Here is a 16931-nt window from a genome sequence, read left to right as displayed (position 1 = left end):
AACCTGCTGCATGATTGGATGTAATAGAGGAAACTGCGAAAACGCGAGTAAAACAAACAATTACACTAAAGGTTTGGCTTGAAAGTGTTCCTTATGACATGTCAAAGAAACCTAATCCATGGATATTGACATGCAGCCAGGAATCATGTTTCCTGACATGTGTCTGATTTTGACGCCAGGGAACTACATAGAGCAAATCTGTCTGTGAATATTTTATATAACTATAATATAGGTAGGTTTAAATCGGAGCGATCACTTATATCAAGGTTATATATTTTGTCATATCGTCCAGCCCTATAACTTGTAGTTTTTGTCACTGTTTATTTAAAAACACACAATTATACATAATTTAAAATGGTAAATATTTAATTGATGAGTTGTCAAAACAATATATAACAATACAATATATACAGTATTATATCCCTTAAAATCCAACATTTTGACACAAAATAACTGCAAAACATGTTTCTCTGCTGTTTTTGTGAATTGTAGCGATATATTTGCTTCTTTTTTCTGTAGCTTTCTGCACTCTTTAAATATATACCTCAGGTTTTATGTCAAAGTTATTTGTACAGTCAATCACAAAGCTCATTCCCATTTTGGATGTGTTTTGTGTTTTTCACAGCATTCACGCTGAAAACCAATGTTGCCGCTCAGTCTTTTGCCACTCATGGGCGTAACCTCAGTCATAACGGTCGACAGTGACGTCACGCACATACCCTCTATAAGGAATGTTCAGATTTGGCCCACATTCAGCTGCGGTGTAAACACAGCCTTAGTTTTACACATTTATGTATTTTCTGGTGCCATTTTAAATGGCCAAGCCATTTGAATCTCTTTCCACATGAAGAACAGGAAAAGCGTCTCACACCTGCATGACTTTTCATGTGTATCTGCAAGTGTGAAGGCAAAATAAATCTTTTATTACACTTAACACAATTAAATGGCTTTTCAGAGTGAATGTGCAAGTGATTTTTGAAATTGCTCCTTTTTCTAAACTTATTACCACTTATTTTGTGCCCGTTAAATTGTTTCATGTCTGGACAACCTATTCCGCAATGAATCTTCACATGGGAATTATTGGTTAATCTGAAACTCTTTCCACACTGTTCACATGAGTGTAGCTTCTCTCGAGAGTGCATTTCCATGTGTTTTTTAAGGTTTCCTTTTTGAGTGAAACTTTGTCCACACTGCTGACAGGTGAAAGGACTCTCTCCAGTGTGAATTCTCATGTGGACTTTAAGGCTTCCTTTTTCAGCAAAACTCTTTAAACACAGTTTGCAGGTGTGAGGCTTCTCTCCGGTGTGAATTCTCATGTGGGAATTAAGGGTTGGCTTATGTGTAAAACTCTTTCCACATTGATGGCAGGTATATGGCTTCTCTCCAGAGTGAATTCTCATGTGGCTTTCAAAGCTTCCCTTATGAATGAAACATTTTCCACACAGTTTGCAGGTGTAAGGCTTCTCTCCAGTGTGAATTCTCATGTGCTTGTTAAGATTTCCTTTTTGACTGAAGCATATTCCACATTGAGAGCATGTGAAAGGCTTTTCTCCAGTGTGAACTCTCATGTGGCAATTAAAAAGTCCTTTGCTGTTAAATTTTTTTCCACACTGATGGCAGGTAAAAGAGCTCTTTTCAGTGTGACTTCTCATGTGGACTTTAAGGCTTGCTTTTTTCTTGAAACTTTTTCCACACTGTTGGCAGGTGAAAGAGCCATCTTCAATGTGAACGCTCATATGGACTTTAAGGTGTCCACGCTGATTGAAACTCTTTCCACATTGTTGGCAGGAGAAAGGCTTTTCTCCAGTGTGAATTCTCATGTGGACTGTAAGGTTTCCACGTTGAGTGAAACTCTTTCCACACTGCAAGCAGGTGAAATCATTTGTAGTTCTTGTCTGATGGCGGGTAAAAGAGCTTGTTTCAGTGTGAACTCTCATATGGCCTGTAAGGTTTGCTTTGTTGTTAAAACTTCTTCCACACTGCTGGCAGGTGAAAGAGCTCTCTTCAGTGTGGATTCTCATGTGGGCCTTAAGGCTTCCTTTTTGAGTGAAACTCCTTCCACATTGTTGGCAGGAGAAAGGCTTCTCTCCAGTGTGAATTCTCATGTGGACTGTAAGGTTTCCACGTTGACTGAAAAACTTTCCACACTGAAAGCAGGTGAAATCAATACTAGGCCCTCTCTTTTCAGGTATTTTTTTTGAGGAAGTCTTTTCAGTCTGTGAGTAACTAAACAATTTTTCTCCAGTTATGAATTCATTAAATTTCTCTTCCATATCATTCAGGACTTCAATCTCTTCTTTCAATGGCATCAGGTCTAAGATGAAAGAGACAATACAAGTTAACCACAGTTTAATGCCTTAAAAGATGTATGCCTTATCATATTAAAGATACTGCACTTATTAATGTTACAGCTCTCTTAAAGTGCTATTAGATCTTTCAACAACATGGATCATGGCATTATTTTGAGTAGCTTGAGAATTATGCTGGCATTTTTGGACAAACATTACCATGATTTAAGACATATCTAAATGCTACCACTCATCAAACAATGCAGATCTCATCAAACACAAGTATGGTGTGCCACAGGGTTCAGTATTAGGTCCTCTGCTTTTCCACAGCTTGGCTTAGAGCATCGGTTTTTCTCTAACACACATGCAAAGAGAAAACAATAGTCTCAAATGCCACATACAATTAATCTACATGTAAGTGATATTCTTTCTTGTTTTTTCCCCCCAAAATGACTAAGTTTGTTTGAAATTAGTCAGCATTTAAAGACCCTGATATATTCAAGTGAAATCAAAGAGCAAACTTGTGTGATGTAATTTTACATAACATCAGGCCATAACGAAGTTAGATTGGAGTTTGTTTCAGGAGTTTGAAATTGCTTGCCAAGGCGAACTTTGAAGGTGTTCACCAGCTAGAACAAACCTTTCCGCAAACTACCATTGGTCTGTGGCAATAGAGTGGTGCAGGTATGACATTACTTTGTAGGCCAAAACTTAAAACAAGTTAGGATTTAGCACTTCCGGTTCCATCGTCCCCAAGTCTATTCTTTTTTAAATGGGATTTTGGTTAAATGGTTGACATAATGACTTTCACGTTTTATTTTACTACATAAAATACATCAGTATTACCCCACTTGTGATTTTTTAAAGCTGTTACATGTCTTGAAATGTTGGTTGCTAACAAGTGGCTAAATGGGACTACAGAGGCTGTTGGACATTGAATATCATCACTCTAAACAGGTCAACTCAGGGTACATTTACATGGCAGTTTTCCGTGAACAGAAGATCCCCATTCATACGAAACCGTGAAAATTACTAAAAACACGTAATGCGCATGTGCATGACGTCATTTTCACAGATTCCCGTTTTTGTTGTTTACATGGAGACCGTTTTCAAAAACTTGCACTTACAAACCAGTTTTCAAAAGTTTTCAGGCCACCAAAATGCTGTTGTTGTGTAAATGAACTGCCATAGTAAGTTTTCGTGTAAACAGCCCCTTATTCTGCTTTTACAGTCTAGTCATGCTCAATTGTGCTTTTATAAACTATTCTTACTCAAATTTTCTGGGAAAATGTTTTTAGAAGAAAACTGAAAGAGTTGTTGGAAGCTCAGTGATGGTGACGTTGAAGTTGTTGGACCGTGGTGGAGTTCGTTTATAGCCTACTTTTAGCTTTTTACATCTGGCAAATGCAATTAGGCTTCAAAATTCATAAGAGTTGTGTTTATCTGTGAAAATAATCTTGGACAAAACGTGCAAGTATCAAACTTTTGTTGACCTCAGAGCTTACTTTTTGCAACAATCCAAATGCCTATGGAATAATCCTATTGGGTTTTTGTCAAGGGAACCATGTGATGCGACAAATTAATGTCATACCTGCACCAAGTTGTACCCTGAGGCTCCACATTCTTTGATGTGGAAATTTTCTCCAGCTCATTTCCTCTGTTTGATCCATCGAGGTCAGACGTCCAGAGGTATGAACAAACACATACTGAGAGCTGCTTCATAATAGAGGTCGACCAATATGGGTTTTTCTCTGGCCAATGCCGATATTTAGAAATCAGGGCAGCCGATGGCCGATGATGCTGATTTTTTTGGCTGATTTTCTTTTTTTCCCCATCATCTCATAAAATATAAGTTAAGTAATAAGACGTTATACAGACAATTGCTTAAATTAAACATTTATTGAACAACACAAGCTTCTCCAATCAGTGCACTAAAAATAATTTATCTGTTAAATGTTAAATACACAAAACAGGTGATCAAAAATCTAGACTGTCAAATTAACTTAGTAGTAGCCTAATGCATAGTAATAATAATACATGGCTCAACTTTTTAAGCACCTTCTCAAAACTATTCTGAAGCATGCTTCTATACTGTAAGTCAAACAGCCATAATCTATGTGATAACAAAAATAAGAGTTCACCCATTTTACAAAGCCTGCTGCTCATAACTGCATCGAGTGCACTGGCCACGAGTGATGACGTTGTGGAGGCTATGTGTCGGACCCACAGACACATTTAATGAGGAAAGTTAATATGGACGTTTTAGCCAGAAGTTTCGTCTGAATTGCACGTTTCTACTTTCACATGCAAATGACTTCTTGCACTTATGATAAACATGGTCAGCATCAATTCTAGTGGACTACAATGTAAGTACTCTGTCAAAATGGTCTGTTTTCCCCTGCCATCATCAGATGAAGCTGTGTGTCAACGAAGCGGCTGCAGAGTGAGTTGCTCCGTCTCACACGCAGCTTCAGAGGGAGAGAAATTCACCAGTAACGTACAGAAACTGAATTTATAACGTCAGAGTTTATCTATACAGCGCAGGCTTGTATAATAATTTAGCCGCTGGGCTCCTTACCAGGTTTTGGTACCCACGCCTACCTGTAGCCTGAACTAGAGCTGGTTAAAGGCTCGCTCACCCCGTCCACCTACAGGACGATCCGCGAGTACAACAGGGCATGTGTGAGTGACTTGAGAGTTTCAAAACAGCAGTCCACTAAATCAGTTTTTCCGCGCTCACGGACAAAGGAGTATAATTTGAAAGGCTAGTGTGCTCAACTGTGCGTGAAATGCAGCGTGATGTATATGAAGTATAACTGGTCTTTTATGCCGATGGAATGACAATCACACCTGCCTATTAATCGTCCTAATTTGCAGCACAATCGACTAATTAAAAAATGCCAAAAATCGTCCCGAAGAAGTTCGCTGTGAGAATATCGGGGCCTTAAAGGGGACCTATTATGCCCCTTTTAGATGTAATATAAGTCTCAGGTGTTCCCAGAATGTCTTGAGATTCAGCTCAAAATACTGTTTATTACTGTTTAAAATAATGTTTTTGGGTGGGAGAAAAAATGTGATGAAAAGGCTCAAACTGTTCAACAGATATGACCATACATTAAATCTAAATAATATATATTTATATATAAAATATTATGTAGAGCTGTACATTTTATTAAAGGTTCTCTAAGTGATCCCGGGTGGATGTAACTTCCTGTTGATGTTCGAAGTATTGTCAAACAAAACAGAGGCTAGCTAGACCCTCCCTCCCTCCCTCCCTCCCTCCCTCCCTCCCTCCCTCCTCCTCCTCCTCCCCTCCGTGCTTCCTGAAACAGTCATGAATGTGCATTTAAAATCATTCTTGTCGGTTATTGGCTGGAGCGTGTTTATTATGTTTTGTGGTCCAGGCTGCACCAGTTTGTTTTCATTGCCCTTTTCGGAGCTTGTGGCGACTACTGAGACCGCGTTTTTTTTACAGTGTGTTCAGGGGGCAGGCAGCTAGCGGATAGTGAGGAGATGTTTGCTGTATGTGACAAAAAATGTTTTGGCCTAAAAACACGAGACATCACTTAGAGCACCTTTAAGGATCGGCTTTGAGAAAGAAACCAACCTGTTTGTTCTTGAGTATCTTCTTGTTTCACACTTAATACTTCTTCAATCCTGATGTTTTCACTCTCCTCTTTAATAAACGCCATCTTTGTTTGTTCGTCAGTATCTTCTTGTTTCACACTGAATGTTTCTTCAATCTTCATGTCTTCACTCTCCTCTTTAATAAATGCCATCTTTATAAAAGTGACACATGGACCTCAGTTGCTTCAACGGGAGTTTTTTCTGTGTGTTTGGAAAGTTTGTCATGATTAATATAATAATAAACAGAAAGAAAAATAAATCTAAAATAAGTCTCTGGGTGCGTCTCAATCAGCTCTAGTTCAGTAGTCAGTGCACTAGTAAGAGAGTAAGACTGATAGTTAATGGCCTTAAATGACCAGATTAACAACAACATAATCAAAAACACTATAAATTAATTCACAAATTATATATAAATTTAATATTTACATTTATTCTTTACATTTATTGATTCGTATATTATATTAAATAGATTACATTTTCATGGAAACATTTGCAGTTGGTTTGTAAAAGTTATTTATTAAAGATGTTTGTGTTCACGTTGCATTTACACTGTTTTGACCAGCATATCTCGATTTAAGCGCGTCGAATCACTGAATCATTTTGAGAAACATTTAATCCAGTTCCTCCTGAGTTTAGAAAGCTCAATTTCTCCATCATCTTATCAGCGTCTGAATACGTGTAATTATTCACGCAATACGACGCGAAATGAGACGCACCATTTTGGTTACTCAAGTATACACCCTTTAGCTTCTATAACGATAAAATTGCATCGATTTAAACACTTTAAATATCTAAAACACAAACCTTTTTCCAGCCGTTCATAATAGATACAGGAGCGCGGCGCCGACATATGACGTCACATAGCCACACCAAAATAAAAGTCCCATTCACACGTCGTGTCTGAAAATCACAAAAGTGCATCCACATTTACATACAAAAACATAATTTAAAATATATCTCAGTAGTTTTTAGAGTTGAATTCTTAGTTAATTTAAATATATGTTGTCTAATGTTTGAGTTAAGGTACTATTTTTACCAGGGGGCAGATTTTTTTTCTTTCTACAGATTGATTTGATGCATTTCTCACATTTCTCGTCAAAAACTAATATTTTACTATTATACAATGAACAGTGTTTGTCAATAAAACTAAATCTTTTATTAGAGTCACAGACTATTTTAAAAACACAAAATTATTTTTACCTATTTTTCTCAAGTTGCCATCCCAGAGCGGTACGAGAAATGCAAGACACAAGTTGAAACCAAGCTGTCACAAGTGGGATAATATGCAGCAACAATGGACTTGTTGTCCAGTCGAACAACGGAGCCCTACATAAGTCTGACCATACACTTTATTAAAAGAACATTGCAATGGGGATGACAGAAGTATTGGCTGCCTTGAGCCTAGATGAGAGACGTCTAATCTGTATAACCACAGACAATGCTGCAAACATGGTGAAGACTGCCAAACAGGATGGAGTTACCTCAGGTTCTGTCTGAGGACAAGGCAGCATGGCATCTGATTCAAACCTGGCAAGATATAGATGTCCTGGAATCTGTCAGCAAATCATTGGGCCCACTGCTGGACTTCACTGATGTACTCTCAGGAGAAGATTAGTGTCTCCTATATATAGCCAGTTCTTCACCTCTTCAATACTTTGATGCTGCTAATGAAAGAGGAAGACACTGACCTGACCAAGACCTTGAAGAAGGAGATGTTTCACTACATTAATGAGAATTATAAAGATGACGCTACTCAGGAGCTGCTAGATGTGGCCTCTTGTTTGGACCCCGGTTTAAGATGGGGTTCATCAGTGCGTAAGCCCAGAGTGAGGGCCAGAGTTGCATCAGAGATGATAGAATGCCAGAAAGAGACATTAAGCTGCAGCACTGAGGTGGAGCTTGAGGTTGCTGAAACATCCCAGGCAAAACAAAAAAAAAAAGCCAAGAAGTCCTTTGGAAGTTTCTTTAAACAGAGCAGAGCTGCAGCAAAGGTTGATTCCTTCAGGATGCTGTGGAAGCAGAATTCAGCAACTACCTTATAACACCTTCCATAGACAAAGAACAAGATCCAAGAGCAAGGGCGCTGCTCTCCTCTTTATGAGCCTGTCCCCTGTCGTGATGGCTGCTTTGTTGCTTCTCTCCAGCCGCATACCTAGGTTCTGACAGCTGGAACCCTGGCTCAACATCTCCATTCACCCATCGACAGAGCTCCAGAGGAACACGAGGAAAGTTAGAAGCCACCACTGTCCACTCTGCTCTGTTCCCATGTTTGTTGCACTCTCGCCACAAGGCTGGACCATACATATGGCGGGCAGGAAGGTTAAAAAATATGACTTGGAATAAAAGATGGCAAGCAAAAACTCAGTGGAGGATGATGCAAAATATGGCAAATGATGTCGAGACCTGGATCTGGATGGCTCGTCAAAGTACCTTTGGGTTCTATTCAGCTGCTTTGTCAATTAAATGTCCATCTACATAGTTATCTGGAATGTAGGTACAGCATACGGTTCTTATCATAGCACAGACTCCTCCTATGGCTGATGTCAGTTGGTCCAGGGTCATTCTGTTATGAAGGAAACGCTGCTAAGCGTATAACTGCCCTCCACAGGTCAAAGTTTGAACTAATTTTATATGCAATATGCTAGTTCAATAGTATATAACAATTAGTTCAAACTTTGACCTGTGGAGGGCAGTAATACACTTAGCAGTGTCTACACTGCTGGAATTCAAATAGAGAAGAAGAAGAAGAGAGCTAGTTCAAGATGAGCATTTCTGGTTAAAACTTATATAATTTATTTATTTATTTTATTTTTTTCAGAAAATGAGCGATGGTTTCACTAGATAAGACCCTTATTTCTCATCTGGGATCGTGTAGAACAATTTGAAGCTGCAGTGAAACTAATTATGACCTTCAACTGTTTGGTGCCCATTGAAGTCCACTATAAGGAGAATAATCCTGGAATGTTTTCATCAAAAACTTTAATTTCTTTTCAACTGAAGAAAGAAAGACATGGGCATCTGGGATGACATGGGGGTGAGTAAATTATCAGGAAAAGTTTATTTAAAAGTGGACTAATCCTTTAAAATACTTTAGCGGCACTGTTTTTCTTTGAAGTGGGAAACACTTCTACCCACTTTGACCATGTCTACCATTACTAGACAATACTTTTTTCCCTTAACTAGGGGTTAACGTAGTAAGGTGATCAAATGGTTTACTTGGTGGTGGGTGTGCTGCCTGCTGCACTGTTACTCCCCGCCAACATTTCGCAGATTAAAGGGTTAGTTCACCCAAATATGAAATTTCTGTCATTAAGTACTCATCCTCATGTCGTTCCACAGCCGTAAGACTTTTATCTTTTCTAACCATTTTCTAATATATGTTCTGTCTAATTCAATCAGCAATGTTAAGCTGGCTGAACAAACACTTAAGTAAAGCTGACAATACTCATTTTTAGTATAAACAACTCATTTGAATTAAGTTTATTTAGTTACATGAGTTATGTAATGTGAACAAGAATGGGTTAAGTGAAAGTTAATTTGAGTTGTCAAGTCACTTTTATTTATATAGCACTTTTTACAATGCAGATTGTTTCAAAGTAGCTTTACAGTGATATCGGGAACATAATTTTGACTGTACAGCAGCTCTAGAAGAAAATAGTGTCAATGTCCAGCCTAAGTAAGTTCAGTATTGATTCATTCGGTTGTAAACAGAATGAATAATTCACTTATCTATAGAGCAGCTCTGGAGAAAACAGTGATGTAATCATCCAGCTCAGTTCAGTTTGAATACAATGGTGTCAATGCAGGCAGATCAGCAATAATGTTGAATATCAAGTGTCCTCGACTAAGCAAGCCAGAGGAAACAGTGGCAAGGAACCGAAACTTCATCAGGTGACAGAATAGAGGGGAAAAAAAACCTTGGTAGAAACCAGGCATGATTTCTGATTCAGGCAGCATTACAGGTCAGATTGGGTTGGAATATTCAAAATACTGTGAATATATAAAATATTGGGAAAATATTGTGACATTTCACAGCAAGAGGGAAGTTTTGTAATATATTGATAGCTTCTTTATCTAATATATCAAATCTACTGTATTAATCTTATGCCTCTATCCAATCAAAATTAATTTCACACAGATACATATTTTATGGCGCCATTTTAAATTGCCAAGTAATTTAAAATTCTTTCCACTTAAAGAACAAAAATAGAGTCTCACATATGATTTTTCTGGAGTATCTGTAGGTGTCATCAGTGTAATAAAAAAACTTTTGCACAATTAAATTGTCTGTGAAGGTGATTTTTGAAATGGCTCTTTTTTCTGCAGTGTCTTTCCAGAATGAGTTTGCAAATGACATTTCAGGTCTGTTCGATATGTGAAACTCTTCTCACACTGAAGACACGTGAAAGGCTTCTCTCCAGTGTGAACTCTTATGTGAGTCTTAAGGCTTTGTTTAACTGTGAAACTCTTTCCACACTGAGGGCAGGTGAAAGGTTTTTCTCCAGAGTGAACTTTCACGTGAACATTAAGGTTTGATTTGTTTGAGCAACTCTTTCCACACAGATGACACATAAAAGGCTTCTCTCCAGTGTGAGTTATTACATGATTCTTAAGGTGATCACTGTCTGTGAAGCTCATTCCACACTGAAGACATATAAAACTGTTATCTCTTGAGTGAATCTTCTTGTGGGAATTAAGGGCGACTCTTTGTCTGAAACTCTTTCCACACTGATCACATGTGTATGGCCTCTCTCCAGTGTGACGTCTCATGTGGGATTTAATAGTTGCTATATGTGAAAAACTCTTTCCACACTGAGGGCATGTGAAAGGCTTCTCTCCAGTGTGAACTCTCATGTGGATTTTAAGGCTTGATTTTCGAACGAAAAATGTTCCACACTGTTGGCAGGTGAAAAGGTTCTCTCCATTGTGAATTCTCATGTGGGCGTTAAGTCGTTCTTTTTGAGTGAAACTTTTTTCACATTGTTGGCAGCTGAAAGGGCCCTCCAAAGTGTGAACTCTCATATGTTTATTAAGATTACCTTTTTCAGCAAAACATTTTCCACACTGTTGGCAGGTAAAAGGCTTCTCTCCAGTGTGAATTCTCATGTGGACTTTAAGGTTTCCAGGTTGACTGAAACTCTTTCCACACTCTTGGCAGGTGAAATTACTTCTAGCTCTCATCTTTTGCGAGGAAGAATTTTCAGTCTGTGAGAAACTAAAAGACTTTTCTCCAGTTATGAAATCAGGGTTTTCATTCTGATCTTTCTCCTCCTTTTCATACAGTTCTTGACTTTCTTCATTCAGGGCCATCAGGTCTAGGGTAAAAGAAAAGACAAATTAATTCGTTTAACAGCACAAAGCAACAAATATCAAAACATTTAGACATTTAAAGAATTAAAATAAAAAGTACATTCTATACATCTTTATAGGAAGTGTCTCTACAGTATGCTTAGTTAACCATGTTGAGTACTTCTGATGAAATAAGATGGCCTATCTGCATGTTATTGGGAAATTTGAGATGGCCTGCTTGCTGGACCTAGTCTACGTCTAAATCTTCATCCTTAGGCTCTGGGTGTTGAAAACAATGAAGATTTCTGAATTGTCTGCAATAGAATATATTCATCTGGATCATTCCATCATCCATTTTATACCCTGCAGTGTCAATTCCACGATACACAACAGCAAAACTCTTTCAGTTATACTTTTGCCTCTCCGAACTTCCACTGGCTCTACATTTACATCCAGATGTTGTGCATCAATCTAGTTAGAAATACATTCATCGTGGATCCCGACGGAGTTATAACATTGATACAAATTCAATACGATCCTTTTGGTCATCTTATCCACACCGTATAAGGAAATCAACACTGACCACTGATCACACCGTGCTAACCAGCCTTTCTGGTTAACAACAACACTGACAAATCGAAGTTCTCCTTTGGATTACTGAAAATCCGACCTCTCTCCAATAAAGGCCCTTTGATTTATGACCTTCTCTCTGAATGTAAGTTTGATTTTTTTTTTTTTGCTTGACTGACACTTGGCAGCAGCCTGATGAATTTTTACATCTCAATCAGCCAGTTCCTTTGGTTTATGTTTGTAAACCCTGTGACTCTGGTCGAAGATGGGGGCAATTATTCACAATGAAAAGGGGAAAGTACCTCCTATAACTGTACCTGCTTTTACTTCATTTGAATCCACTTGACCTCTTGTTGTCAATACAAGTCAATCTATCAAATTTTGCAACATCAGGACTATTGATATATGTGACCAGTGCTGGCAAAATGAGTCAGAATGTATGAAATGTCAATTTTGGTAAAATTTGAGGTTTTTACAAGAATGAGTTCATTAAGCTCTCATCTAGCGATCCGAATGCTACAAATAGCACTTAAACATCTAAAAATATCTTTAGTTGTATGTTTCCTGAGAGGAGTACCTTCCTAAATCTTTCCTTTAATTTAATAATCCATGAAATAATGCAGTTTTTCTTTGCTCGTTTCTCAGTGACTGGTGCTTCCCCTCAGCACAAGTTTGATATCGTTGTAATTCCAACTTTGTAAATATTCATAGCAAATTCTCGATGGCATGAGTCCGAAACAATGAAATGTGATTTTCAAATGCATGCTGATGTACACTAAACCAGCTTGTTGCTAACCAGTTGCAATAACACCTTCGGTGATTAATCAAAACACTCCGCGCGGTGGCATATTGTATCATGGATGTGTCCATTCTCTAAAAACACGAAAAGTAAAGACAGCAGAACTGGATTTTAATTCAATATTTCACCTATATATTTCACCTGTTTTGTAATGGACATGGATGATAGTGAGAGTGCTCAGTCTTTGGCTAATGCTTTGAGTGATTGACAAGATGATTGTGGACATTAATGTAACAAATCTTGAACAAGGGTTGGGCATGGACACAATATGAAACTGTCATGACTGTCAAAATGAACTTTGCTACTGTAGCTGTGTTGATCACTATTAATCTGGCTACAAATCCATGCAGGAAAAATCATACCCCATTTCCAGAAAAGTTGGGACATTTAGTAAAATGCAATAAAATCCACAATCTGTGGTTTGTTAATTGAACATAGACTGTAAAAATATTATGGATGGGCACCTTCACTCTCTTCCATTGTAGTAACTGAAGCTGCCAGTGTGTCTATATGGCGCTGATATCTTGAGTCTCAAGTCTGCGCATAGAGAACTTGAAACCTGAGTCTGTGCAATAGTAAGCGCGAAGTGAAGCAGCGATATCAAGGTCCCGCCCATACTCAGAACTGTTATGGAAATGTAGAAATTAAAGTTAAATCTCCATTCATCTCGCGAAGATCCAGAAAAAAAGTCAGTTGGCGCCTCAATGGCCACAGCTGTCAATCATGACGTCACACCCCCATTTTTATAGCATTAAATAACTAACTAAAACCAAACTTATTTAAAGAATGAACACCAGTGTGATTAAAAACTGCCTAATATGACAGAAATTGTCTTTGGAAAAAAATATTTGAAGTGTAATTTAATTGTGTAGTTTGTCCCATGTCCCACTGGAATACATAGAGAGGGCGGGGTTTATGACCTATACTGCTTCCAGCCACCTGGGGGCGATCGAGACGCTTCACTTTTCAGGACTTGTGTGGCATGCTTGGTTTTGAATCTTTTTTTAACTGACAAAAGTACAGAAAAAGTTTTCCAATGTTTTCACTGACCAACATAATTGTATTTTGTATAAACAAATTTTGATTTTGATGGGTGCAACACACTCAAAAAAAGTTGGGACAGAGGCAAAATAAAAGTGAAAAGATCAGAGATGCTGCTGAGTTCTCTGAGCTCAAGCTCATCTCAGATGGTCTAAAAGACGGTGGAAATGTGTGCTGTGATCAGATGAGTCCATATTTCAGCTTGTTTTGAGGAGAAAGAAAAAAACAAAACAAAACAAAAAAACAGATATCGAGTTCTCAGCCCCAAAAACGAAAGAGACCATCCAGACTTTCATCAGCGACAGGTGCAAAAGCCAAAATTTGCTCTTTCTGACTCATTTTCCAGTACAGGTCACATATCTGCTTTATTTTCTGATGATCTTGCCACTTTTTCCAGCAAAGGTGATTTATCCACTGTGTATGACCAGGGCTGGATTTTCTGAAACCTTCGGAACTCTACGCTGTTCTTAAGTTATACCTTAAGCTGTACCTTAACATTAATATTTTTCCCAAAACGTTCTTAGTTAAGTATACCTTCTGTAAGTTATTTGTTTGTAAGGTTGGTCTGGACAACTCTTAGCTATACCTTATCATGGAGCATTCACACCAGACGCGACTTGCGCGAATAAATCACGCTATTCACGCGTGGTTGGACACTTGAACATTTTGAGTTTATTCACGCGTGAAATTCACTTCACAACAGACACAAATTCACGTCATGAGAGGGGCTTCTGCCAGGCGGCTCCAGTCTCTTTGCGAAATGGTTGACATGGATTTTGTTGAGAGGGTAGCTGAACATCAACTCGTCAGCGGGAAAGTAGTTGTAAAATACGGCAAATAAGCTCAATTTGCTGGCTTTAGCTAGCTTGTAGTCTCAATATGTCTATATATATAGCTCAAATTGTGTAAAGAGCGTTTTATACAACTTACCAGATCATCCGACCTCCTCACTTTCCAGAACTTACCAGATCATCCAACCTCCTCACTTTCTTCCAAGCTAGATACTTTTTATTCCTGTTTCTATGAAAGTGTGAAGATGTATCGTACAGCTCCAGGTATCCACATACAACAATGATGATTTTGTCCTCCACTGTTGTTTCAGATTTCTGCCTCCGCTCGCTTCATCATAATCACGTCCCTACTAGAGCAAGCTCCTGATTGGTTAAAGCGGGGCAAATATTCACCAAAGTTCAGATTTTTCTAATCAGGCGTTACGCGCATCAAATGCCCGAAACCCTCAATTCGCGCAGCAGGATGTCTATCGCGTCTTCGCATTGACTTAACATGTAAATCACTCCCACTTAACGCCCACTTATTCGTATCTGGTGTGAACACACCATCACTGTTGACAGTTCACTCCACTAGTAGCCAACACTGTGCAAAAAAGCTTCTTTAAATCTCGGAGCCCATACATAAATTTTAGGGCTGACCGATATATCGCATGAAATTGTCACGCGCATTTCATCAGTAAAGCCGGTTCCCTGATTACCGCTAAATCACCATCACCTGCTTTCAAATGGAGCGGCATTTAATAGACAGAGCCGTAGTTCGCGGACAAGCCAAGCAATATTGTGTTCATTATCGAAGGCGATTCATCTGCGATATGAACGCGATATTGCATGGCTTGTCAGTGATCTACGGCTCTGTCTATTAAATGCCGCTCCATTTGAAAGCAGGTGATGGCGATTTAGCGGTAATCAGGGAACCGGCTTTACTGACAAAATGCGTGTGACAATCGCATGCGATATATCGGTCAGCCCTAATAAATTTTGTATCGTATGGGCGCTTTGTCCAGATGTATCCAGCGTTTTGGGAGCATGAAACCACTTTTTTACACCGGGTCCCAGAGTGGATAAATCTGAAAACAACACCCTTGCATTTTCATGTGTACGGACAATCCGTATATTTTGTAAAACGAAGTCATCACCCCATGTGTCGATACTAGTCAGACACCACTACATCACTAAACATCAACAACAATGGCAGACTACGTGCTACATGCTTGTGTGTGTGCTGTACAGGCATTATTTCTAAGCTTTCCTAAAGTTTATATACAGTGTGCAAAGTTTATGTGCATGCTCCAAGTCTTATTTGCTGTTTTAAGTGTATTTTTTGTGTTGTAAATATAATTTATTCTGAAGCTTTGACATATTTAAATCTGCATTTTTGTGTTATTTACCCCAAGGGCATTTTTGGGGGGGCTGAGTTCAGCTTTAAGAATGAAACCAACCTGTTTGTTCCTCAGCATCTTCTTGTTTCACTTTAAACGTTTCGTCAATCTTCAGGTCTTCGCTCTCTTCTTTAATAAACTCCATCTTTATAATAGTGTCACGTTGATCTCAGCTGCGTCACCAGGAGTTTATCTGTGTGTTTGGACAATTTTTCATTAAGATTAAAAAATAATTAACAAAGAAAAATAAATCCAAACTAAATCTCTAAGTGTGTTTTAATCAGATCCCTAGTTCAGTAGTCAACGCCTAAAAAAACCCCCACTTCATATTGTGTTATGGTTTATAATTGTCACTTAATGGTTTTAAATGACATTTCATATAATACACTTTAATCAAAACACGTGCTATTGTTGGTGTTCTCGTTGCATTTACACTGTTTTGACCAGCACGTGTCGTCAGCGCGCGGCGATTCAAGCGCTTCGAATCACTGAATCATTTTACGTAGTAATTAACACAAAGATCCGTTTCTCCATAACTACTCGCCAGTGACCGAATTTTTGATTCACAAAATAGGGAGCAAAATGAGACCCACCTTTTCTGTTTCTCACATGTAAATGCGCTTTAATCACGAAAAATAACTTTCATAAAGTTATATAATGCATTTCAATGTTACATTCAATAATTAAACATTAGTTTAAATACAAACACTTTAAATACAAACCTTTCTCCAGCCGAATCACGACGCTGCAGCGCGGCGCCGCTTTGTGACGTTACATCACCACGCACTCCACAATAAAAGTACTGTTCACAAATAAAAAGTACTGTTCACGTGGTTATTTATCATAGTCAATTTACACCAATTTTACCATCACTATACATTGGGCCAACTGAGTTTAAAAATAAGAAATGTACAAAAGTTTATATTACACATTTTCAATAATGTCATGTTTCCTTACAGATCTGCAAGCAATAATTTGGATATTTTCTTTGACAATTTTTTTTTAAACATATTAGAACTTAATATTTAAAATTTCCAGTTCACCCCAAAATTAATGAAACTCACTTTAAAATCGTATGATATTTACCCTTCTGAAGAGTTTCTAAGGGTTATATTTAATATTGAAATGATTTGTTTTTTTGTTTTTG

At 38.2% G+C, this 16931-nt stretch overlaps 1 protein-coding gene across 1 annotated transcript; it reads right to left on the bottom strand.

Annotated features, from left to right (window-relative positions):
* Nucleotides 1-384: 384 nt before the first annotated feature.
* Nucleotides 385-16545, bottom strand: LOC137025265 (zinc finger protein 585A-like). The gene is made up of 5 exons (XM_067393282.1): nt 16507-16545; nt 15845-15977; nt 10200-11230; nt 5896-6067; nt 385-2314 (listed from the first exon to the last, which is right to left on the bottom strand). Exons 2-5 carry the CDS (start codon nt 15927-15929, stop codon nt 753-755), a joined length of 2850 nt encoding a protein of 949 aa, XP_067249383.1. The 5' UTR covers nt 15930-15977; nt 16507-16545; the 3' UTR covers nt 385-752.
* Between the last annotated feature and the right edge of the window lie 386 nt (nt 16546-16931).

This window comes from Chanodichthys erythropterus, chromosome 8, assembly GCF_024489055.1.
Source record: "Chanodichthys erythropterus isolate Z2021 chromosome 8, ASM2448905v1, whole genome shotgun sequence".
In the NCBI taxonomy this organism is placed as follows: Eukaryota; Metazoa; Chordata; class Actinopteri; order Cypriniformes; family Xenocyprididae; genus Chanodichthys; species Chanodichthys erythropterus.
This window is presented reverse-complemented; position numbering and strand designations above follow the sequence as displayed.